The sequence below is a fragment of the Nycticebus coucang genome, chromosome 9 (genome assembly GCF_027406575.1).
Source record: "Nycticebus coucang isolate mNycCou1 chromosome 9, mNycCou1.pri, whole genome shotgun sequence".
Taxonomy (NCBI): Eukaryota; Metazoa; Chordata; class Mammalia; order Primates; family Lorisidae; genus Nycticebus; species Nycticebus coucang.
In genome coordinates this window covers 44,381,775-44,407,052 of record NC_069788.1, presented here as the reverse complement: position 1 = coordinate 44,407,052, position 25,278 = coordinate 44,381,775, and the positions used below count along the sequence as shown (strand labels likewise).

General features: G+C 48.5%; 1 protein-coding gene across 2 annotated transcripts in view; it reads left to right on the top strand.

The window, feature by feature from the left end:
* Positions 1-24,676, top strand: part of SCUBE3 (signal peptide, CUB domain and EGF like domain containing 3) — a 39,519-nt gene extending 14,843 nt beyond the window's left edge. Inside the window, exons 4-23 of one of the 2 annotated variants that reach the window (XM_053603399.1) lie at positions 3,833-3,967; positions 4,929-5,054; positions 5,232-5,348; positions 7,437-7,484; positions 10,121-10,237; positions 11,952-12,074; positions 12,635-12,751; positions 13,755-13,880; positions 14,082-14,198; positions 14,348-14,452; positions 14,726-14,842; positions 15,181-15,339; positions 15,587-15,802; positions 16,105-16,266; positions 16,475-16,642; positions 17,148-17,309; positions 17,715-17,912; positions 18,386-18,538; positions 18,659-18,738; positions 20,646-24,676. In XM_053603399.1, the coding sequence (XP_053459374.1) occupies positions 3,833-3,967; positions 4,929-5,054; positions 5,232-5,348; positions 7,437-7,484; positions 10,121-10,237; positions 11,952-12,074; positions 12,635-12,751; positions 13,755-13,880; positions 14,082-14,198; positions 14,348-14,452; positions 14,726-14,842; positions 15,181-15,339; positions 15,587-15,802; positions 16,105-16,266; positions 16,475-16,642; positions 17,148-17,309; positions 17,715-17,912; positions 18,386-18,538; positions 18,659-18,738; positions 20,646-20,795 (2,696 nt within the window). In that variant the 3' untranslated portion in view covers positions 20,796-24,676. The remainder of the gene's footprint in view (positions 1-3,832; positions 3,968-4,928; positions 5,055-5,231; positions 5,349-7,436; positions 7,485-10,120; positions 10,238-11,951; positions 12,075-12,634; positions 12,752-13,754; positions 13,881-14,081; positions 14,199-14,347; positions 14,453-14,725; positions 14,843-15,180; positions 15,340-15,586; positions 15,803-16,104; positions 16,267-16,474; positions 16,643-17,147; positions 17,310-17,714; positions 17,913-18,385; positions 18,539-18,658; positions 18,739-20,645) is intronic. The other variant, XM_053603400.1, reaches the window with a different exon arrangement.
* Positions 24,677-25,278: the final 602 nt, after the last annotated feature.

The window sequence follows — 25,278 nt, the reverse complement described above, 5'->3', positions numbered from 1 at the left end:
GAGACACTGTCTCCCACCCTCCCCCCCAAAAAATAGGAAGGTAAAGTGATCAAAAAGAGCTGCATTCCAGCTTGGTGCAGTGGCTCATGCCTGTAATCCTAGCACTCTGGGAGGCTGAGGTGAGTGAATTGCTTGAGCTTATGAGTTCAAAACCAGCCTGAGCAAGAGTGAGACAACATCGCTACTAAAAATATAAAAATGATATAGATGTTGTGGCAGGTGCCTGAGGCAAGAGGATCATTTGAGCCCAGGAGTTTGAGGTTTCTGTGAGCTATGATGGCACCACAGGACTCAACCCCAGGGTGACAGGAGTCTCACAAAAAAAAAAAGAGAAGACTGGCATGGTGGCTCATGTCTGTAATCCAAACACTCTGGGAGGCTAAGGGGAGTGGATTGCCTGAGCTAAGAGCAAGACTCCCCTCTTTATTTATTTATTTATTTTTTAAACAATGGTAAAGGTTTTATTTTATTATTATCATTTAGGGGCGGGGACACGTCACAGCTCACAGCAATCTCCAACTCCTGGGCTTAGGGGATTCCCCCTGAGTAGCTGGGACCACAGATGCCTGCCACAACACTTGGCTATTTTTTCTAGCGACTCGGCCAGGGCCGGGTTTGAACCCGCCACTTCTGGTATGCGGGGCTGGTACCCTACTCACTGAGCCACAAGCACTCACCTCTTTAAAAAATAGGCAGGCATAAGCCCAGGAGCTGGAGCTTGCTGTGAGCTGTGACGCTACAGCATTCTATCAAGGACGACACACTGAGACTCTGTCTCAAAAAAAAAAAAAAAAATAGCCAGGTGTTTTGGTAGGCACCTGTAGTCCCAGCTACTCAGAAGGCTAAGGCAAGTGAATTGCTTGAGCCCAAGAGTTTGAGGTTGTTGTAAGCTATGACTCCTCTACTGAGGGCAACAAAGTAAGACTGTCTCAAAAAAAAAAAAAAAGAGAGGGAGAGAACTGCATTACTACAAAATAACAAGGTCAGCCTCTCCTTTGAGACTGGCCACTAAGGATGAAATAATCCTTCTGCTGGGTGAAAATTATCAGAGGAGGAGCTACAATATTCTCCCAGGGCAAGGGCCAGGAGATGAGAATAGTGGGTTTAGTCAGTGGGTGAAGAATGATGAGAAGATGATTTGGTTCCACACAGAGCCTCGCTCTGTTGCTTACTAACTGTGGGGCTTTGGGCAAACCCACTACTCTCTGGGAATCTCAGCATCCTCATGTCTAAACTAAGGATGGTAAAATAAAATAAAATGAAATAAAATGAGGGTGTTAATAACCCACTCAGAGGCTGCTGGGTGGATTACCATGATAGAATGTAAAGAGCCCTATACAGTCCTTAGCACATAGTAGCTGCTCAGTAAATGGGAAGAATGTCATTGCTGCTGCTGATGGTGCTTCCCTGTGCCCTGGTGAGCCTCTAACCTTTTACAGGCCAGTTTTCTCCCAGGTTTCCCTGCAATCTCCAGTCTCATCCTCTTCTCACTTCTGAGATTTGAACCTGACCTGATCTTCTTTGTCCCAGGATCAGACATAGGAGAATCCTAGGGAACTAACTCAACTTTGAGCTCTGTCATTTTGGAAAATTACTGGGACCAAGTTAGACTATTCTTCAAGTAGAAAAATCTAAAGCCCATAGCAGAAAAGGATTTGAGATTTGAACCCAGGGGTCCTCTCCCAAATGCCTTCTCTGATGCCAAAAACAGAAATAGGGCACTGGAAGCCCAGAGGACCAGGAAAGGAAGAGAAGCAAAAGAAGTAATGCCCAGAAAAACAGGCGAGGCTGGTCCCCACCCCCCGCGTGACGAAACAGATGAACTCTCTGAGGTCTCACTGGCCCAGAAAAGCTTCCTTGCTGTAGTGCTGCCTCCAGTCCCACTCACACCCTCTCCTGCACCCAGGCTATAGGTTTCTACTCCCAACCCAGGCCTCCAAACCATGACTCCTGCTGGGCCCTTACCACCAACCATGGCCACCTCTACCACTTTAGCTATTAGGGACATACCTAATTTCTCACCTGCCCAGTCACTCTTGAGTGACCCTTTAGGACTTAGAAAGAGAAGCTATGACACTTGGAATAGGACAATGAGTTGGCTTTTTTTTTTTGAGACAGAGTCTCAAGCTGTCACCCTGGGTAGAATGCCATGGCGTCATCATACCTCACAGAAACCTCCAACTCTTGGACTCAAGCAATCCTTTTGCCTCCGTTTTTCTATTTTTAGTAGAGACAGGGTCTCTCTCTTGCTCAGGCTGATCTCAAACTTGTGAGATCAAGCAATCTACCCGCCTTGGCCTTCCAGAGAGTTAGAATTACAGGCGTGAGCCATCTTGCCTGGCCTGGCTTTAGGATTGAGAACATAAACTTCTGAATTCTTTGGCTGCCTTTGACCTTTCCAGGTCCCTGATTCTCACCAAGTCTAGTTTCCCAATAAGTGTTTTGGGGAGAACCAAGCACAGGGACAACAGAGGGCTAGGGGAGCAAAGGACTACCTACCTACCTACCCTATGGTTAGGGTTTAAAGTCTCAGCCCTACCTTTGGCTTATAGGAGAACCTTGAAAGAGTTGTCCATGCCTTGGGCCTTAGTTTCCCCACTGAGAAGTGTAGGAAAGATGTTGGCTAGAGTAGCAAAACCACAAGGTTAGAATAGAAGGGAGCAAATAGAAGGATGGAATGTAGGATGGGACAAGAGCAAGAAGACAGGGATGGGGAGACGTCAAGAGTGTAGCAAGAAATGGGGCAGAGACAGGAACAAAGCAGAGGAAAGTACACCATCTTAGTTCTTCCCAGCAAGTGCATCTCTCAAACAGGAACCAGCTGGATCTGGGCCCCTCTGCCCTTGGCCAGAATGGGAAGGAAGAGAGTTTTAGGGCCTCAGGAGAGAGGATGGGAAGGGAGGGGTAGATGAGGCCCTCAAGAGCCCAGATTTTAGCTGTTCACTTCGGCAACCAATCTCCCTGATGCCTCCTGAGCCACGGCAAGCTGAGAAGGGCTGTGGACTTGAAAGGGTGGTAGCTAGCATAGAGATGGGGTCAAGGCTTTGAAGTAGGAGTCCCAGGATGAGCTTGGCTCTGGGATCTGGGGCTGGTGATTTGGGGGTGAGAGCCTACTGTTCTCCCTCCTCCATCTAGGGTGTGGCCTGGCAGCTCTCCCCAGATCCGTCCACGCTGAGCTGCCAGACTGTGTTTTGTTAAACCAAAATAGGAGAAAGGCTAGGGAATATGGCAGCAAGCCCAGGCATGGTGGGGAGGGGAGGAAGGATGGGGCTGTGGCCTGTCCACAGAAATGGTCCCTGCCCCACAAGGAGTTGAGGCTCAGCTACCCTTACCCACCCTGTCCTTCCTACCTCAGCACCATGGCCATGGCTCTCCCTGCAAGTGGAGCCATTTCCCAAGTTCCTGGATTCCCTGGATGCTGATACCAACACACTGCTGTCCCTGCTACCCTCTCCCTGACCAATCTCACCAACCTCCATCCTTATCTTCATCACTCTTCCTCTTGCTGTGGCTCCTTTGTGGCTCTCAGACACAGTTTCCACAGATGAGGGAAAGGAAGGCAAGTCTTCACCTCAGTGAGCCAGGCTCAGATGACCTCCTCTCCTCCATTTGCTTAGTTTTCCAGTTCTGCCCTTAGGGTGGCTTCCTCACATACAGTGGAGTTGTAGCTGACAAGGGGGGTGAGAACTGCCTGGCCTAAGGCTGGGCTTTGGAGATGGGATGGTGTGTTGGGCTCTTAAAATTGCCCTCAGTCTTCGCTACTAACATCTGGGGTAATGCCCTGGATCTTGGCCTGCACCCCATGGCCCCACCAACCACCGATCCTGAACAGATGTGGATGAGTGTGCCGAGGGCAATGGTGGCTGTCAGCAGAGCTGTGTCAACATGATGGGCAGCTATGAGTGCCACTGCCGGGAAGGCTTCTTCCTCAGCGACAACCAGCATACCTGCATCCAACGGCCAGAAGGTCAGCCTGTGATCTGGGAGGGCCCTGTGCTTGCCCTTCCCAGGCTTCTCTTCCCAACTCTCCCTCAATACCCCCTAAGTCCCACCCTCTGTTCTCAACTCTGCTAACTTCATCTTGTCTTGTCCCTCAACTCAGTCATACCCTGAGGGTCCATGGATACATATTGTATTAGAGCAAAATCTGGGGGAATTCATTTGTGGTTGGGGTCAGTATGGGATTGAGGATACTATGGGGTGTCCTCTATGTCCAGACCAAGGTTGATGTTGTTCCTAACTATATTTGGCTGAGTTTCTTTAAATTGCTGCTTATCTGAGAAGGCTTCATCAATGCCTTCTTCCTTAGATTGGATTGGGAAGGTCAAGCAAGAATAGAGGGGTATATATTGTCTGTTTCTGTGACTCACTTCCTGACTCTCACTAGACTGTGACATCCCTGAGGGCAGGACTATGTCTAAATTCATCTTTGTATTCCCAGTACCTAACATATGGCCTTGCATGTAGTAGAAGCTTAATAAATGCTGAATAAAATTGCATAGTAATCATCTATGCCAATTACTTCTCACTCACATTATAGATCTGATTGTTATTTATCTGTTTCCTAGTTTGACTGTAAATGCTTTGAGGGAAAAGTTCATGTCTTATCTTTTTCTGCCCAGTCCCTAGCACAGTGCTGGACACCTATTAGACACTATTTTTTTTTTTTTTTTGGTTGTTTGAAGGAGAGTGTGGGATGGGTATCAGAACCTGTTAATACATCATTCAAAAGGGTTCTGAGCTCTGCTCATTAGCACCCAGCTCTGTGGACAAGACAGGAGGCCTGTGACAGGGAGGGTTAATTCCCTCTCTGTGTTACTACCTTGTGGAATTCTCCTAATTTCCTAGGCCCATCCAATTGCCCCTCATACTCCTCTTCTAGGCATCCAGGGATACAAAGCATTTACCCCCTTTCTTTTTTCTTTTAGAAGGAATGAATTGCATGAACAAGAACCATGGCTGTGCCCACATTTGCCGAGAAACACCCAAAGGGGGTATTGCCTGTGAATGCCGCCCTGGCTTTGAGCTCACCAAAAACCAACGGGACTGTAAATGTGAGATAACTGGGATGGCAGTGGGGGAAAAGAAAAACCAAGGGGAGAGGTGTGGGGCAACAAGAAGACAGGCCTAAGAGCAAAAGGGAATATGGGGAAGATAGCTAGAAAAGAGGGTCAGGTTGTAGGTACTCAGGGAGGAGCAAGCTGACAGGCTCTTGCCTTCTCTGTGCACAGTGACATGCAACTATGGTAATGGTGGCTGCCAGCACACATGTGATGACACAGAGCAGGGTCCCCGGTGCGGCTGTCATGTCAAGTTTGTGCTCCATACCGACGGGAAGACATGCATCGGTGGGTGAGAACTCAGACTGTGATAGGGATGGGGGACCTTGGTAACAAATTGGGAGTGGTGGGAGAGCACATGGGGCCCAGGTTCTGAGACAGAGGGGCTGGTGAGGGAGTTGAAGACCCAGACAGTGCCAGGTCCGATGAAGGACAACTCTAAGAGTGACCAAAGGGTTTACCTGACCCTCTTTCTATCCTTGACTCACAGGTTTGCTGCCCTGCCCCAGGAGCCTCACCATCCTCTTTATCCTAGAACAAAGTGTTGCAAATGGATTAATTAGCAGGGGTGCTTGCAGACTAAGGCTGTAGTTGAAAAGAAAGGGGAGAGCTGGGGCAAGCAGCTAATTAAGCCTGACCAGAGACCCTACTGTCTAGAATAATAGGAGGGGAGTTGTCACTCACTGTCCCCACTCTGGGACTGATAGTGGGACAGAGTACTCTTTCCTAGAACAACTATCCCTGAACTAAAATAAGGTTTCCTGGCTCCAGTTACCTTTTTCCTGTTGAACCTTTCTCTCCTCATTGTCCTCTTGCAAATCCCCTTTCTATTCTCCTTACAGTAGTCCGCACTTCCTTCTCTCTCCTCCTGATCCCAGCGTACTCCCTCTCAGCCCCACTTTTAGCTGCTTCTCTTCCTGACCAGTTTGTCTTCCATCTCTCTTGTCCTGGTTTGGGGCCCTCTTAATACCTGGATCTCTCTTCCTGAATTCCTAGGCTTTACCTCATATATCTTTAGGTACCTTACATGAGTTTAATTCCTGAATTCCATAAAGTTAATTCCTAATTCCCTGAATATTTAGGTCTTTAGTACTGAAAAGGATGATGGGACAGGGTGTCCCCTGGAGAAGTGAGAAATCAAAGGGGAAGAGCTTTGGCTGGGGAGGAGGCTGTGTTTTGAGAGCCAGTATCCAAACTTGCTCTGCAGGCATTGGTCTATAGATGGCCATCCATCTGCTGGCCTACTGCATGCTGGGGGTGGGCAGCAGTGAACCCAGGCACTTTGTGTGAAGTCATGTATATCAGAGATATGGCATTCATCTGGAGACCCAGACTCTCCCCCCACACCCCACTCCAGAGGCCTGCTCCCTTCACTGCAGACACAAGAACAGGGGAGCAGATGATACTCTTCCGGGGCTCCCTCAGGCACCCACTCCAGAGACTCGCACACACAGATCTAAAGTGCTTCTACAATTAAAATCTCTCCTGCCACATGTTTCCCTCTGAATTAACTCTTTAAGGCCCTATGTTACCTTCTCCCAGCTGGTGTGTTTTAGTTCCTTCATTTTTTTCCTTATAGATCTAACCCCTTTGCTTTCCAAATGTCCCACCACCTCCAGGACACGTTGATACATTCCCAGAGTCTCCTAAAAGACACCACACGCAGTCCCCAGAGAAAAGGCGCATGAATTGGAACGGAGCTCAGGGCCCATGGATGTGAGGGTCTGATCCCTCTCTGGACATGGGGGCTCCTGAAACCCCCCCTGGAGCTCGAGCTCTTCTCTAATCCAAGACCCATTCCACCATCTGAGCCAGAGCCAGGGAGGCAGCAGAGACCAAATGAGGCTATGAGGCTATTCTAGGTTTACAGCTGTGTTCTTTCCTAGTTCCTCTTCCTCTTCTCTAATAGAACTTACAATAGTACTTATTTTCCTTTGCCCTGTATCTTATTTTTCTTGCCAGCCTTGGTAAGAGAAAATGTCATTGTTTGGGGTCATCAGAACATCTGGATTTAGGGGGGAGAATGAGAGAACTGTAGAGTTTAGCAGAAAGGGCGAGCACCCTCTTGAATCTGGGATTTGGCAGTTTGTAAGACACAAGGTGGCATCCCAGCTTTGCCTGTGGTGCACTGTGTGGTTATGGGTGCTCCTCTCTGAGACTGTTTTTCAGTCACTTGGTGGGAGCCTGGCTTCTTTGAGTGTACCAGGTAGGACAAGGCTGAGGAGTGAAGCTGTTGTAAGGGTGTCAGGGTTCATCATTTGGGGCTAGTGTTTTGGGCTTATTGGGTGGAAGAGGCGCTGGGGAGGGTTCTAAGGCCCAGAGGGCCCCAGTGGCTCCTGCCCAGCATCTAAATGCTTTTTTCACAATGTCAAACAGGGGAAAGGCGGCTAGAGCAGCACATCCCCACTCAGGCCGTTTCTAATGGTAAATATATCTGCTCTCTCCACTTGCTCTCGCTGGCTTGCTAGGGGAAGGGCTAACCTGCTGGGAATCCCACTAACTGCATGCCCATGGGGCCCAGTGAGCAAGGCTCCCCTGGCAGCCTGGGCACTGGGCCCATCAGGTGACAGGAAACCTGAGTTCCTAAGAGCTGGCCTGGGAGCCTTCAAGTTGGTCTTGTCTTCCTTTATTCCTTTCATTCTCTTTTCCCTCCTCTTCTGCTCCCTTCTCCCATACCCACCTTTTAACACCCTGCCCCTTCCCGGCCATCAGCCCCCAACACACACAGAGACCCAGCCAGCTCCATCTTCCCCATCATGTCCCCTGTGCCACCTAAACTAGGGTTAGATACCATCCCTTCCTTTGGGCTTCTTCTTGGGTTCTTAACCCACGTTAGTTCACAAACCCAGCATCACTCACCATTCTCTCCCCCCAATAATGGTTATGAGCATGGCCTTTACATTCAGACAGACCTGAGTTTGGATCCTGGCTCTGCCATTTTCTAACTGTATGACCTCAGGCAAGCCGTTTTCCTCTCTGATCCTCAGTTTACTCATCTGGAAAATAACAGTCTTTCCTTAAGGCTTCTGTGATGATTGATACAGTGCAGGCAGAGCATTTATCTAGTAAGTGCCTGGCACAGAGTTAAGCACAGAGTAACTCGTGGTTTTAATACTGCAACCAGGAGAGCAAAGGGGTGAGGCTGTGCCTTCCTGCTGCCCTACCCTGCTCTGAAGAATTCTATCCTGCAAAGGCAGGCAGCTATCCCTACTGTCCTGTCCAGCTTGCGATGGACATTGTGCCAGCCCTGTTACTCCCTATCCTGGACCCTTCAGAAGCCACCGAGACTTGGCACATTGTCTCTGCTTCCTTCTTCTTGCTCCAGGGCTTAGTGGATGTCTTCTCATGCTAAGAGAACTCTTAGGAGAGATGGCTAGGTCTGGAGCCTGAACTCAAGATTTCCTTCTAGATTCCCCCATGGTCTTGGGCAACCTCAGGAGAGATTAAGGGGGGAATCACTCTGAAGAGATCCCACTCCAGGCTCAGTGCCCGTAGCTCAGTGGTTAGGGTGCCAGCCACATGCACCAGGGCTGGGGGGTTGGAACCCAGCCCAGGCCTGCTAAACAACAATGACAACAACAATAATAAAATAGCCGAGTGTTGTAGACCTAGCTACTTGGGAGGCTGAGGCAAGAGAATCGCTTAAGCCCAAGAGTTTGAGGTTTCTGTGAGTTGTGACGCCACAGCATTCTACCAAGGGTGACATAGTGAGACTCTGTCTCAAAAACAAAAAATAGAAAAAGAGATCCCACTCCAGTTGAGCTGCTCCCAAACCTGGATATTAAAAAGACTAGGGGATGGCCAGTGACCCACAGGCAGAGCTGGGTTTCTTCTGGACCCCTGGCCTTGCTGCTGTCATTAGAGATAAAGTTTGGGCCTGAATGGTAGGAGTCAGGTATCCAAGAAGATGACAGCGCTGACCAGTGCTTTCCTCATTCAGTTCCCTTGATTCTGAAATCTACTTTCCTCTCTTCCCTAGCAGAGACCTTGGGATCCTCTCTCCTAGTGGGAAAATTCTAGGCCCTCTAGAGGACCATCCACAACACCTCCACCGTCTCTACGTCAGGGCCTTTCTCTATTTGAGCTAATGGTTTTTCCTTGGACTTGCCTGATCCTCTCAAGCTGCTGTTTAAACATGTTTTTCTTCTGCTCTGAATTCATAAAATAGAGTGACCCATCCATACTCTCTCAACTCTGATCTTTCAGTGAAGGGAAAATTTTCCAATCAAGAGGGAGCCACAGAAGAGACTTAGCAGAAGTAAGCATTCAGGTTTGGACTAGCTCTGAGGTTCTCTCTTCCACGGACTTTTTTATACCCTTCCTTCTCCTCTGGATTCTTCTTCTTTTGCCCCCTCCCCTCACCTACACACTGTCTCCCCATTAGTAAAGTAAAACAACAGAACACCAGCTTACTTACATCTGGAACTAAAAAGGGTTTGGGAACAGTTGAAGATCACCCTAGTTGTGCTTTCTCCTCTGAGAATGAGCAGTTAGGCTTGGAACTGAGATTTTTCTTAAGACTGCTGGGCAGGGAGGAAGGGGAAGATAAATGGATGAGCATCCCTCAGCTGTCAGGAATGGCCAGGCTCACTCTTTCCAACCTACCTATAGTACAGTTTCCCACCATGACCCCCACTCACCTATCAAAGAGATGGTCAGTGGAAAGAGAAGGAAACTCCTGTTTGCCCTTTCTGGCTCCCTGGCAGGCAGAACCACCCTCACTTGGCTCCCATCCTTCCCTGCTCCCCTCACCTCCTCCACCCCCTCAGCACATTCCTGCCTGACAGCTCTGGCTTGTACCTGCCTCACTGCTGTCCACCTTGTTTCAATCAAGTAGGGGGCAGGGAAGTGGACTGCTTGGCTGCACTTGTGAGGGGATGGGGGTTGGGAGTGACGGGATGAAGGGGGCTGGGAACCTCCCTCCACTCAATGCTCCTTCTAAAGCACAGGGAGGTAGCTAAGGCCTTCCCTCAGGCCTCCGTGGTCTCTACTACCCTCCGAGTTTGGGACTGTTCCAGACCAGTAACCTGGTTACCATCCCCCTCTTCCCTCTTGAACAGAAACCTGTGCTGTCAACAACGGGGGATGCGACAGTAAGTGCCATGATGCAGCAACTGGTGTCCACTGCAGCTGTCCTGTGGGCTTCATGCTGCAGCCAGACAGGAAGACCTGCAAAGGTAAGGACTTTGAGAAGATAGGAGCACAGGGACCTTTGGTAAGGGATTGACATTGGGACCAGAGACAGGACACCTATCTGGCCCACAGAGTTGAGGACCATATCTCCTCAACTCCCTTCTTATAGAGAACTCTATAGAGGTTCTTATAGAGAACTTTTAGAGGACATTGCTAAGGGTTTTCTCCTGTCCACCTGTCCCATCTCAGTTCAAGAAGCACAACGGTCCAGCTATTTCCTTAGTGCCCTTGCCCCTCCTCTACCTTGTTTTCCTGCTCTCATTTCTGGTCACCCTCTTAGTTAATGAACATGGAATTCACATTTGTCCCTGGGTCTGAAAAGATATTTGAGTCCTGCATGTATGAGGTCACAGGTGTGTTCCATAACCTTTTTAACCCACTTTCCTCAGCCTTTTCTAGTGGGCTCAGGGGAAATGATCTCTCCCCTTAGAAAGGCTGTTCTGGCCAAAAGGAGAATAAAATAGCAGTTAAGAGCACTGATGCTGGAGCCTAGCTACTGGAGCTCAGATCCCAGCTCTGCCTGTTACTAGCTCTGTGATCCTAGGCATGTTGCTTAATGGCCCCATGCCTCAGTTTCCCCACAGTGCTTGTTTCACAGACATGTTGTGAGGATTAAATGGAGTATTATATAGAAAGTATTTAGGATAGTGCTTGGCAAATGGTAAACACTTTGTATTTGCTGTCTCTCCAGGACAATTTCCCAAGCCATCCATCCTATTTCCACTTATTTTAATTAGCTATGTCTGGGGGATGATGGGGAAGTGGGAGGAGAAAAAGAGGGAGGATACCATACTTCAAATATGATTCATCAGGTCTGTGTCCCCTGGTCACAAGGAGTAGGGACTGGAAGGAGGACTGGTCTCCTTTGTGTCTTTTGGCTCAATAGCTGCAAGAGGAAGGGGAGGGCTGGGGCAGTGGGTCAGCCTGCCAGAGTCAGAGGTTTCCTGCTGGGAAGGACTGTTGACAGGTATGCTAAGAGTGAAGTGGAAGGCTGCCTTCCCTGCCCCCTTCCCCCAACTAGGGGTGAGTTAGCCTGGGTCCTGTCTGCCACCAGCTTAGAGAACTTGACCTCAGGAAGGAAGCCATTCACCCGCCCCTCTTTCCTTTACTAGTGCTGAAAGCCGCCTCAGGCCTGAGTCTCTCCAGACCTCTCCTAGCCCAGCCCCGTGCCTGGCCCCCAGCCCTCCCCCATTAACTCTCCAGCCTCCCTGGCTCTCCGGGAGGTCCTCCCTGCCTGGCCTGTGTCCCAGCTCCTCCTCCCTTTTGATTCTCCACCTCTCCTTGGCTCCCCCCTACCCAGGTCTCTTAATAGGGCCCCTGTGACAGGGATGAGGGACAGAAAAAAGATAACCCTATCCACCAGGTCTCTTGAGAATGGCCATTAGCTGGAGAGTAAGGGGCATTGACTAGCCCTGTAGGTCAAATGGCCACCTGCTCCCTGCTCTGGACAATTCCCTGAGGACCTGAATCTTGTTCCCATCTGTCCCTTCTAAGAGACTCAATCCCAGAAGAGAGAGTATTACTAATGGCCACAGACCCCCTGAAAACAAAAGAAATGGAGACAGAGTGAGAAAGGCGTCAGAAGAGGCAGGCCCAGGGTTCTCCTTGATTTTTCTGTTTCTGTGAGGGAGGGAGGGAACTTGTCTGTTTGTTCTCAGCCTTCGTTATCTTTCATTCTGCTTTTTCCTGCTTCTCTAGACATAGATGAGTGCCGCTTGAACAATGGGGGTTGTGACCACATTTGCCGCAACACAGTGGGCAGTTTCGAATGCAGCTGCAAGAAAGGTTATAAGCTTCTCATCAATGAAAGGAACTGCCAGGGTGAGCAGGTTTGGACCAACGTGAAATCCTTGTGAGATGTTCTTGGGGTTGGAGAGCTTAAAAAGGCCAGAGGCCCAGGCCCAAAGTCTTAGAAACTCCAACAGACACTGTAGAGAGTCTCTATAGCCAGTGTTGTCCTGCAAACTAACCATTAGTACACCTTCCTCTAGAACGGCGGTTCCTGCAGGTCTCAACCCACAGGAACTGTATTAAAGGGCTGTGGCATCAGGAAGTTTGAGAACCACTGCTCTGGACAGAGGAGCTCCATGCTAAAGCACTAAACTTGGCAAGGAGTGTCCCCATGTCCTTGCAGAGTATGATCTGCCTAACCATACATAGTGGCCCTGATCCATAGGCACCAGATTTTGCAGTTCCTAACTCCAAGGACTCCAAGTGCATAGAGGATGGATCAGCATTGGTCACTCACTGATCCTAGAGGTGGGCGATGAGTAGGACCTCGTTCAATTCAAGCCAGAGAGGCCCCCCACTTGAGCCCTTCTCCTGAGCAAGGGTCAGATGCCTCAAGACAGATAAAGTGTCCTGAATCTTTGCTCTTTCAGATATAGACGAATGCTCTTTTGATCGAACCTGTGATCACATATGTGTCAATACACCAGGAAGCTTCCAGTGTCTCTGCCATCGTGGCTATCTGCTGTATGGTGTCACCCACTGTGGGGGTAAGCTAGCAAGCTTGCAGCCCCCTGGCACTCTGTCCTCTCTGACCTCCTCTGAACTGGCTTGTGGCTATGTGTAATACCTGAGTGCATGTGCCATGTCTACATTTATTGTGATGAAATAGGAATTAAGATAGCTTCTGAAGGCCAACTGGGAGACTGGGGCATTAAGGAATAGTATCGTGCCTCCAAAATTCCTATCTCCCATCCTCATCACTGTCTCTGGACCCTTATCCTCAGTTCCCAAATGACAGTCCCAACAGTAGGTAGGAGTGGAAGGCTTTTAAAAAGCTGGTCAGCTTGACCCCTTCTCAAGTATTCCTTTGGACACAGAGATAAGGTGAGCAGTTTGGGGTGTTTTTTTTTTTTGTAGTTTTTGGCCAGGGCCGGGTTTGAACCCACCATCTCTGGTATATGGGGCCAGTGCCCTACTCCTTGAGCCACAGGCGCCACCCAGGTGAGGAGGTTTGAGCTCTTCTCGGGCCAGTAGTCATCTTGGGGTATATGGAATGCTTTTGAAACTTTTTTTTACTTGTAAGAATATTTAACATGAGATCTATCCACTTAAATTTTTAAGGGTATGCTATAGTATTATTATTATTTTTTTTTTTTGTAGAGACAGAGTCTCACTTTATGGCCCTCGGTAGAGTGCCATGGCCTCACACAGCTCACAGCAACCTCCAACTCCTGGACTTAAGCGATTCTCTTGCCTGAGCCTCCCGAGCAGCTGGGACTACAGGCGCCCGCCACAACGCCCAGCTATTTTTTGGTTGCAGTTTGGCCGGGGCTGGGTTTGAACCCACCACCCTCGGTATATGGGGCCGGCGCCTTACTGACTGAGCCACAGGCGCCGCCCATGCTATAGTATTATTAACTATAGGCCTAATGTTATACAATAGATCTCAAGGACCTAGTCATCTTACATAACACAGGGTGCCTGGAACTCTAATCAAAGATCCTTACTCATGTGCTAGTCCTTTGTGTGTCTCTCGACCCCTTCCCCTAGATGTGGACGAATGCAGCATCAACCGGGGAGGTTGCCGCTTTGGCTGCATCAACACTCCAGGCAGCTACCAGTGTACCTGCCCAGCAGGCCAGGGCAGGCTGCACTGGAACGGCAAAGATTGCACAGGTGGGCAGTGCCCTCTGCTGGCCAAAGCTGACACCACTGTTTCGGGGGATGAAGTTGCTAGTAAAAAAAATCCCTTCCTCAGCGTTCATGGGTACAGTAGTTCTGCATGTAGCTGATTCTCTTCCTCCAAATTACCCAACTGAGGGAGAGAGGGGTGGGAAACTAACACACCTTTTCCTCAGGCCTCTCTCCCCTTCCTAGAGCCAGTGAAGTGTCAGGGAAGTCCTGGGGCCTTGAAAGCCATGCTCAGCTGCAACCGATCTGGCAAGAAGGACACCTGCGCCCTGACCTGTCCCTCCCGAGCCAGGTTTTCACCAGGTACATGGGAAGAGAGTGCTGGAGGGCTTTGGGGGAGAAAAGAGGGAAGGCTGGTGCTATTTGAGCAGCTCCTCTGCTCTCCTTGGATCCCTCCAGCCAGTTTGGGGTTGGGAGGGCAGGTCAGAACCATGACAGGCCCCTTCTCTCAGAGTCTGAGAATGGCTTCACAGTGAGCTGTGGCACGCCCAGCCCCAGAGCTGCTCCATCCCGAGCCAGCCACACCGGGAACAGCACAAGCTCCAACCACTGCCATGGTGAGCACCAGCCCACAAGTCTTGTTTTCACCCTGCTGTCTTGTATTAACCTCTTATTTTTCTCTTCCTTTTTCCTGGATCCCCTTCTTCGCCTGTAACCATCCAGCCCTGCTATCTTTCTCTCTCTGCCCCTAACATCTCATCACCTTGGCTTCTGCAATCCCACTTCCCCAGCCAAATCCCTAGCCTATTTTCCAGTTTCTCAACACTCTCCACAGCACCCCCTTCCCCATAACCCCCCCATGCTGTGCTGAGCTTCTACCATCCCTCTAGAGGCTGCAGTGTTGTCGGTTAAACAGCGAGCCTCCTTCAAGATCAAGGATGCCAAATGCCGTCTACACCTGCGAAACAAAGGCAAAATGGAAGAGGCCGGCAAAATCCCAGGGCCAGGTCTGGACTGGGGACCCCGTTCCAATGGGATGTCTGGCCACCAAACTTTCCCCACCCCTCAGCTCCTCTGCTTGGCAAGATCGCTTCCAAAAACCCACTAGCACCCTGAACTCTGGACAGAGCTGGGGGAAAAACAGTTGTAGGCACTGGACCCAGGAAGTCCCAGGATATTCCCCTCCATCAAGTAATTTGTATCCTAGACTAAAAGAGGATTGAGACAGTAGCAGTCAGAGATCTGGTGAGGTCTGTCTGGGTTGGGGTGAAGCAGTGAGAACTGGCAATAAGAACTTTCCATGTCACTAGGGGTATCCTCGGGGTTGACAAGACCTTTTCCCCAGGTGGTGCCCCCTGCTCTGACTGCCAGGTCACATTCATCCACCTCAAGTGTGACTCCTCTCGGAAGGGCAAGGGCCGGCGGGCCCGGACCCCTCCAGGCAAGGAGGTCACCCGGCTCACCCTGGAACTGGAGGCAGAGGTCAGAACTGAAGAAACCACAGGTAAGACTGGGGCACTGTTGGGAGGAGGGCTGAAAGAAGAGGGCATTGGTAGAGGAAACACAGGTCTCAGCAGCAAAAGGAAGGGAGGGAGCCTGTACTAGGGGGAGATCCTGCCTACTGCCAAGCCTGACAGCAAGTCCCTCTTACCATGCCCCTCCTACCTCTCAGCCCTACTCTCCTGCCCTCCTGCTCACAGCCATTCTTTCCTTTTCTTCCTTCTCTGATGCACACTCCTATCTACTGCCAGCTGCCTGTGGGCTGCCCTGCCTCCGACAACGGATGGAAAGGCGGCTAAAAGGGTCCCTGAAGATGCTCAGGAAGTCCATCAACCAGGACCGCTTCCTGCTGCGCCTGGCAGGCCTTGATTATGAGCTGGCCCACAAACCAGGCCTGGTAGCTGGGGAGCGAGCAGAGCTGATGGAGTCCTGCAGGCCCGGACAGCACCGTGCTGGGGCCAAGTGTGGTAAGGAAGCTTGCTGAGGTACAGGAGAACGGGGAAGGCCCATGGTGGGCCTCAGTTAGGTCTTTTAAATTACAAAACTGCTAAGACTTTTCTTCCCATCATCATTCCTTCCCGGGTCTCAGGCTGAAATCTAAAAGGATACCAGGCAGGGCTGGCAACCCTCCCCATTCCCCACAGCCAGGGCTCTATTTGTTCCTTGATAAAAAGATTCTCCCTGAATCTGGGGGAGTGGAAAGGGGAGTCCCAAACCTGGGTGGTGGGAAATGGGGGGTGGGTGGCTAGCGCGGCCGACTCTCCCTCAGTCAGCTGCCCGCAGGGAACGTATTACCACGGCCAGACGGAGCAGTGTGTGCCATGCCCAGCGGGCACCTTCCAGGAGAGAGAAGGGCAGCTCTCCTGTGACCTTTGCCCTGGAAGTGATGCCCACGGGCCTCTCGGAGCCACCAACGTCACCACATGTGCAGGTGCCAGGGGAACAAACAATATAGAATGGGGCAGGGTGGGCACTGGGACACCATGGCATGGGATTTCCCAAAGGGCAAGCCTAGGCTCCAGGCCACTCTCTAGTTGACATCCTGTTTGTATACCATTGTCCCCATGGTAGAGATTGGGTGACCCATGGGAATGACTCAGGACCATCCCCATTAGAGTTGGGTCCTTGATTCACTGCAGGTCAGTGCCCACCTGGCCATCATTCTGTAGATGGGTTCAAGCCCTGCCAGCCATGTCCACGTGGTACCTACCAACCTGAAGCAGGACGGACCCTATGCTTCCCATGTGGTGGAGGCCTCACTACCAAGCATGAGGGGGCCATCTCTTTCCAAGACTGTGATACCAAAGGTGAGTGAGCTACTTACTCCATTGGGGGACACCCCAATCCCAACTTCCAAAAACCTCTCCAAGTCCCTAGAGTTAGACCTACGTTGCCCCACCATTTTCCCCAAACCAGGAAAATCATACCGTCTTGCTCCTAGGAACCATTCTAGCCCTCCACCAGTCCCAAGCCTAGGAATTGAGAAATAATTAACAGTCCCACTTAACCCTCTGCTGTGGAGAACTGTAGTTAGTGGTACATTCCCTTCCATACTCTAAATGAGGTTCTGTATAGGTTTGACACTATACTCAATGTCTGAAAGAAAAGGATTGGCACTATAGCCAAACACTCTGTAAACTTTGTTTTTCCCTGGGCTTAAATTCTGGCATGACTGGGAAGGTTGGGACGCTGGAAGAAAACTTGGTGTCATTAATCTCCTGACTCTCCATGGTGAACGTATCCTGCCCACCCCATGCCCCAGAACTCCCATCAGCCCACCATCTTGATTTTTGCCTTTCCCCCTTGCTGTAGTCCAATGCTCCCCAGGGCACTACTACAACACCAGCATCCATCGCTGTATCCGCTGTGCCATGGGCTCCTATCAGCCTGACTTCCGACAGAACTTCTGTACGCGCTGCCCGGGAAACACAAGCACTGACTTTGATGGCTCTACCAGTGTGGCCCAGTGTAAAAGTACGTGTCAAGCCAGGCTGTGGAAAAGGAAGTAGAGGGTCCTGGGAGCAGTGAGCATGGAAACAAGGAGTAGTAAATCAACAGAGAGCAGGGCTTAGAGGTGAATGGGCAAGAAAGTTCAACCTTCCTCCTCTCCCTACCTTACTCAATCTCAAGGTCAGTTTCTATACTGGGCCCTGTAGCTCCCTCTGCCTAGAGATAGGTAATGAGGAGGCACAGACAAATGAAGTGAGAAGAAAAGATACTAAAAGGAAGAGGAACCCAGATCTTAGACAACAGATGATGAACTAAGATGGTAGCTGCACATGTGTCTGGCCTCCACTTCAGAACTCTCCAGTTTCCCAACCCATTTCCTCATTGACTTCCCTTTTTTTTCTTGCTCTATCCACTGGGGCATGGCTGCAGATCGTCAGTGTGGTGGAGAGCTGGGTGAGTTTACTGGCTATATCGAGTCCCCCAACTACCCAGGCAACTATCCAGCCGGCGTGGAGTGCATCTGGAACATCAACCCCCCACCCAAGCGCAAGATCCTTATCGTGGTACCTGAGATCTTCCTGCCATCTGAGGACGAGTGTGGGGACGTCCTCGTCATGAGAAAGAACTGTGGGTGGCTGCAGAGCTGGGCCAGGGACGGGCAGTCCATCTGGTTAAGAGGGAGAAAAAGAAACTGGTATAGGAAGAACTGAGCCAGGGATCCCTGAGGGCAAAATAGCAAGAAAGGCCCTAGGTGGAGAGAAGCTAACAAAGGAAAATAGCAATAAATGGCACATATTCAGCAGAGAAAAGTTAAGAAAGCCAGCGCTGAGACTAGAATTCCAGTGGTGGTCCATGTGTTGCTTTCCTATCCTAGTATTTTTGCCATTCCATTCATGTAAATATCAAATTTCTTATTCACTATGTAAGTACCCAGATAAGAGGAGATGTAGAATGAGCCCAGGGGCCAATGGGAGAAGATGTTGGGTGGGAGTGGGGTATATATGTGAAAAGAGCCTTTGTCAGAGTGATCCTTTCCCCTGCTCCATAGGGCTTGAGTATCCTATGCTGATACTCTACTGACCTGCTGTTTGCCTTCCCAGCCTCCCCATCCTCCATTACCACTTACGAGACCTGCCAGACCTATGAGCGCCCCATTGCTTTCACGGCACGTTCCAGGAAGCTCTGGATCAACTTTAAGACAAGCGAGGCCAACAGTGCTCGTGGTTTCCAGATCCCCTATGTTACCTATGATGGTGAGCAAGAACAGGAGAATCACGGAGGTGGGTGGGAAAGGGGAAGTCCATAGGTCTTGGGAGGAAGCCAGGAGAGCAGGAGACCCCACTGCTTAGCTCCTCCCCTTATTAACTTTGCAGAGGACTACGAGCAGCTGGTAGAGGATATTGTACGAGATGGTCGGCTCTATGCCTCTGAAAACCACCAGGAGATTTTAAAGGCGAGTGAATATTAACAATACTAATGATAGCCAACATTTAATGAACATGTAACAATGTGCTGGTGATACACCAAGTGTTTACGTGAATATTCTCATTTGATTCACACAGAAGCTCTATGACAGTGGTTCTCAACCTGTGGGTCATGACCCACAGGAACTGTATTAAAGGACCACAGCATTAGGAAGGTTGAGAACCACTGTTCTATCAGGTAGTTGCTCTCATAATTCCCACTTTATAGATAACAGGCACAGAGAAAGAACTTGCTCAGTGGTTAAACTGGGATTTGAGCCCAAGTCCCTCTAACTGCAGTGTCACCAACACTGTATTACACCTTGGGGAAAACTTGGAGGAGAAAGGGAAAGTGAAAAGAAATGGACTCTACCTCTTCCACCAACAGAGATAGGGAAAATGAAATACACAGTATATAAAGTTGCTTTTGCCTAAGTCCCTTCCTTCTATTACCCCTTCCCTATGCCCCATTAAGAAGCAGGTGATCTAGCATAGCTTTCTCAGAATCAAGTCATGTATATATTTCCTTTAAATGAAAATAAATATTTCCAACATTGAAGAATGGACTGGATACCCTGGGTTGGTGGATCCCAATGTGAGAAAACTTTAAGAAATTATCATCCAGGCTGGGCGCGGTGGCTCACAGGTTCAAGACTAGCCTGAGCAAGAGCAAGACCCCGTCTCTAAAAATAGCCAGGTGTTGTGGTGGGTGCCTCAGTCCCAGCTACTTGGGAGACTGAGGCAAGAGAATCGCTTAAGCCCAAGAGTTTGAGGATGCTGTGAGCTGTGACACCATGGCACTTTGTCTACCGAGGGTGACACAGTGAGACTCTATTTCAAAAAAAAAATAATAAGAAATTATCATCCTAGTCATAGAATTATCCTTCATAAATTATCACTGCAAAAAATTCTATCTTATTAGTAAAATAATTTTTATAGTATCGTCAAAACAAAAGCCATGATGACAAAAATCACTTAGAACTTAACAGACTTCAAAGGACATAATTTCAGCAATATTTTTAAACAATTGAAGTATCCAAACCTTCAATCAAATGTACTGAGGAACTCTAATGCATAAAGTAGTACAGCTGTTCTGATTAAGGTGGGGTTAAGAGGCTACAAGCCCCATTCATCACTTTAAAAATCCACTGATGCAGTGGAGAGTACCAGCCTAGGAACCAAAAGATCTGAGTTTTTAATGCACAATGCCTGGCCCATATAGGCTCTCCACACATCGTGCAGGAAAGTCTCTGAGAAGAGACCTGAGTGAAGAAAAAGGGCTAGAAGACAGGGAGGAGTATTCCAAACTAAAGTAGTGTGGGAGCAGTTTGACATATTTAGGGTCCTCAAGAAGGCTAGGGTGGCTCACCATAGGGGGAAAGCAGGGCACAGATTACATTCAGCCTATGGGACATGCAAGGGGCTCAGCTTTAGTCTGAGTGCTAAAAGAAACCAGATAAGTGTTTCAAACAGAAAAAAGATGGACTAATTAGAACAATCTTCCGAGAGACAAGGGAAGAAGCATCCACACGAGTGAGGAGGCTATTGCAGTAGTCCAAGTGAGAGATAATGATGGCTTGGACCAGAGTGGTAGCTGTGAAGATGATGAGAAATGGTCAGGCCCTGGATACATTTTGAAGGTAGAGTCAAGCAAGAGAGAAGAGTCAAGGATGACTCCAAGGAAGGGGCCCTAAGCAGTAGAAGGATAGAGCTGCCATTGACTAAGGTATGGAACTCTACAGAAGGAGCAAATAGTGGGGATGGGAATCCAGATTTTACCTCTGGATATATTCAGTGTGAGATATCTATAAGCCATTAAGAGGGACTACTGAGTCGTGGTGTTCCCCCTTCCCACCCCATTACTGAGGCTGACATTGCTGCCTGCCATCCCCTGCAGGACAAGAAGCTCATCAAGGCCTTCTTTGAGGTGCTAGCCCACCCCCAGAACTACTTCAAGTACACAGAGAAACACAAGGAGATGCTGCCAAAATCCTTCATCAAGCTACTCCGTTCCAAAGTTTCCAGCTTCCTGAGGCCCTACAAATAGTGCCCGTAGGCCCAGAGACACAGGTTTTGAAGTCCTCAGACTTCTTAGCCCTCGGAGCCAGCAGCCCCCCACCCTTAGACAAGGAACTCTCTCCTGTTTCTCTTTTTGGAGGAAACAAATATCACTACACAGACCAGGCACTCTCCCCTTCTTTCTAGTTTCGTTTCCTTGTCTCTCTCTTTTTACTGTTTTTCCCTTTCCTACATGCTCCCTAGAAAAGCCATTCAGTGCTGGCTCTATTCCCCCTAAGGGGAGAAGGAACAGCACAGCCCCTCCACTGCCCATTTTCCAACTCATATCCCTGACTCCATTAGCTTAGAAGGGTGCTAGAGGCCCATTAAGGAAGTGGGTCTAGTGGAGAAGGCAGAGGGGGAAGAGGCGCTTCTGCCATTATAGGGTTGTACCTTGCTAGTCAGAAGCCAGAATGTCCTGGCTGTGCTCTCCAGGGTAATTCTAACAGCCCAGAGTCCTGCCAAAGAAGCCTTTGACAGGTTTAATACCAACACTGGTCCCCTTGACTCCACACATACCCAGCTTTCTTATATATATATATAGCTCCTCTCTTCCCCCACATGTCTGCCTGGGATATACTCCATAAGAGTTTATGAATGGCCCACAACACTGGGCTAGTGGATATCGGCCAGATGAGGAAGAGCAACAGGCATCACCATGTTGAATACTGTGCTGTGGCTCCCTGGGAGAAAGACTGTAGCTTTGCAAAACAGAACCAGGTTTTAAAGCATCACCAAACAAAGAGAACAGAAAGAAAAGAAAATATATGACTTAAAAGACCAGGCAGAACAATTGGAAGCTAACTCCGAACACTAATCCCTTTTGTTACATGTCTTCCCTGGCCCAGCTACCCCGTCAGTTCCACCCAAGTGCTCCCTAAGGGAACCCTACTCCCCTCACTACATATTGTCCTTAAAGAAGCATGGCTGTTGACCTGAAGCCATCCTGGGCCTTGCCCCACAGCTGTCTTTCCCTTGTAGCCCCAGGTGGCTTGTGGGCTCTACCAAAGAGGACCTGCTCTACAGCCAGTCTGGAGCCACCTACCTCTGGCCTCAGGCTGTGGGCAGCAAGAGGAATGTATGTGCACTTGGCAAGCCTCCTGCCCACCCTGTCCACATCTAATAAGTGCAATCATTTTGAGTCTTTCTATGTTGTCTAGAGGGAGGGTTTTTTGTTTTTGTTTCTTTTTCTTCTATTAGAACAACCCTATTTATAGCTGCCCAAGAGAAAAGAGTGTATGTTTGGAGTGGAAGAAAAATCAGTTTTGAACCTCATGAACCATGAGTGCTGGATCATCTGATCAGTCTTTATTCCACCAGTGACCACCCAGACTCTAGAGCCCTTGGCTGGGGTAACCCAGGGTGATCATTCAAGGGCATCTGATGTGTAAGAAAAATTCTGGGGACGTGATAGAGCAGGAAGGAGAGTGACCTGTGTTTGCTTAACCAATCCTACTGTTCCTATGCCTCTCCATGGATTCAGCATAGACCTCATGATTGTAGAGGCTAATGGAATCAGTTAGTGATTCTCTATACCAAGTAGGGAAAACCTTCATCTTTTCCCTGTTTTCATCATGTTTTCTCGTGGTGTGCACATGGAGGAGGACCAGGACAAAACACCTGCGGATGGCTGACTTAGGGTCCTGAGGCCAGAAACAAGGCTATGGGAGGAAAGGACAGTACAGTTATCAAGACGTGAAGTTGGTGAAAACACCAGATATTTGTTTGACCCTGGCCACTTCCCTCTTGGAATTGACTTCAAACCTAGCTTCCTTAACTACTGCTTTTCTAAAGGAAGAATCAAGTCCATGACTAAGCCCAAAGCCTGTACATATTCCACCCTTAATCCAACTGCTGCCTATAAAATTATTTTTCCAGTGGCTCCTTCTTTAATGGTTCCCTTAAAGCTTAGTCAATTAAAGGCTACCAGTTGACTTCTCAGGTGACTGTCCCAGGATACTCCTCCCCCAGGAGACAATGCTTAATAAAGGAACCTGACTCCTCACCCTCTTATCAGTAGCCAAACAGCCTGAGCAGTGGGAAGCCAGTAGCACTGCTAGATCTCTGGACATCCATTAGCCCTTGGGAGTGTAGTGTCTGGCTGCCCAGTTACTCTGGGTCAAAGAGAGCCACTGTAAAGATGCAAAATGGCTACTTCTAAGCAGGAGGAATGGTCATTTAGTAGGAGTGCCTGTTCTTCCCCAGGAAATGCCTGAAAATTGCTTTACTCATCCTTGACCATACTAATTCTATATAAGAAATTAGGATATCTTTCTGATTCCTCTCTCCTTGCCATTTTGCATCTCTTTTGGAAAGCCAGTTTTATGCCTTCAAGGTCTGGCTTCTCCTTTCTCCCTGCCTTTCCTGTCACACCATACGTACATATAAATATGCTTCCTCTAATCATTAATTCCATGGTTTATGAGACCTACAAATGAGTTCCACAGTATGGAATGTACAGACCACTAGGTTTCTTAACAGATATCAAGGCAGATCTTGGTGAGCAGGTGAAGACCTGCTGTAGTCCACCAAGTTGGAGGTTAAGAACCCAGGCAAAGTTGCTGCTGAATCTATGGAGGAAGCTGGCCCTTGGGCGTCAAATTAGGAGTTAAATGAACTGAATGAGGAGTCAACACTCAGGGACTCTTTAGGCCTTTACAGGTCAGAAAGAAAATAGGTTTTTATCAGGAAGGAAATGGGAAGATGATGTAAATAGGAACCCTTCACGAAGCAACCCAGAGGCCTCTCTGCAAGATGGGATGCTCGTGGGGTTGTGGTACTGTGAGGCCACATTCATCTTAGTACAAAACCTGTTCTGATCTGAATCTGGGAATGGGAAGCCATTTCCCTGAGGGCTCCAAGCACTAAGTGATGTATATAAGAAAGGCACTTAATGTCTTTGGCAATGTGGCAATTCCTCTTTACTTCTCTGCCTCCCTCTTTCTGTATTAATCAGGCTATGTTCATTCTCTAAACCTGAATGAATTCTCAGAGTCATAAGAGAACTGACCAGATCCTGGACTTGGGCTGCCTGTCCCAGGCCTAGAAATCCCTCAAGGCTGACATTGAGCTGTGACTGCTCTGACTTTCCCCAGGATTTGGTCAGTTTGAGGTGGTAGAGACTCATATTTGTTGCTGAAAGTTTAGTAATATAGTCCTGATCTTGGCCCTAATGAAACATTTTATGTCTGGGAAGTATTCCACGTGTATGTTTTAGCTGACTTTGGAATGGATTAGGTCCTATCTCAAAATGCCAGAAAACAGAGCATTCAAATTTTTTATATTTGCTGCTTAACCTCACTATGACAGCCTCAGACAGGGGGAACAGATTAACTGACCATCAGCTAGAAGTGTTAACCTGCTAGTTTTCTTTCTTAAGCACAGTTAAGAGAAAAGTGGAAGTAAACACTACAAAAAGATCTTTAAATTTTGACCTGTTTCAAAGGTAGCAGATCTGTCCTTGGTCCATTATTTGGACTAGAAATCCTTTAAGAAAAATATATGATTATAGAGAATAGAACCCCCAGTTCTGTTATCGGCTTATCTAGACAACACAGGTTGTAGGGTTGTAGCAGTTTGGACAAACTGAAAACTTTATTCTTCTGTTTGAGTTGAATTGAAGTTTCAGAAAATAATCAACATGTGGGAGGGTTTCTTTTAATGCAGAAGAAATATCAATATTGTCTTTATATCTGGCTTCCACTGCTGCCGATATAGTAAGCATCTCCTACACAATCAACAATAAACAGCAAATGATGCAGTTCATAAAGTATTTTGCACTTGGGGAAAAATATGTATCTGAATTTGTAAAAAGAAATGTTTGGATTTTGTATTGTCTTTTCTATTATTATTAAAATACTAAATGAAACTGTTTGGCTTAGCATGTTTTCCTCTATCTTTACACCTTATCCTAGAGCTGAAAAAAAGGCAAAGCGTCTTCTGGCTTCCAGAGAAAATTTACCCAAACTTTTGGCGATTTATTTTATTCTTAATGATTTTAGAATTTGAAAAAGCTTGTCTCTTTTTCTTTCTTTTCTTTTTTTCTTCTTTCTTAAGTGACACAGTCTTGCTCTGTCACCTAGGCTGGAGTGCAGTAGTATGATCACAGCTCACTGCAACCTCAAACTTCTGGGCTCCTGCTGCTTTAGCCTCCCAAGTAGCTAGGACTATAAGTGTGCACCACCACCACACCTGGCTAATTTTAAATTTTTATGTAGAGACAGGGTCTCATTCTTGCTCACGCTGGTCTCAAACTCTGGACCTCAAGCAGTCCTCCTACATTGACCTCCCAAAGTGCTAGGATTACAGGTGTGGACTATCTTGGCCAACTTCTTTGTCTATATTTAAAAGCAATACCCAGGGCAGTGCCTGTGGCTCAGTGAGTAGGGCGTCGGCCCCATATATCGAGGGTGGCGGGTTCAAACCTAGCCCTGGCCAAACTGCAACAAAAAATAGCTGGGCGTTGTGGCGGG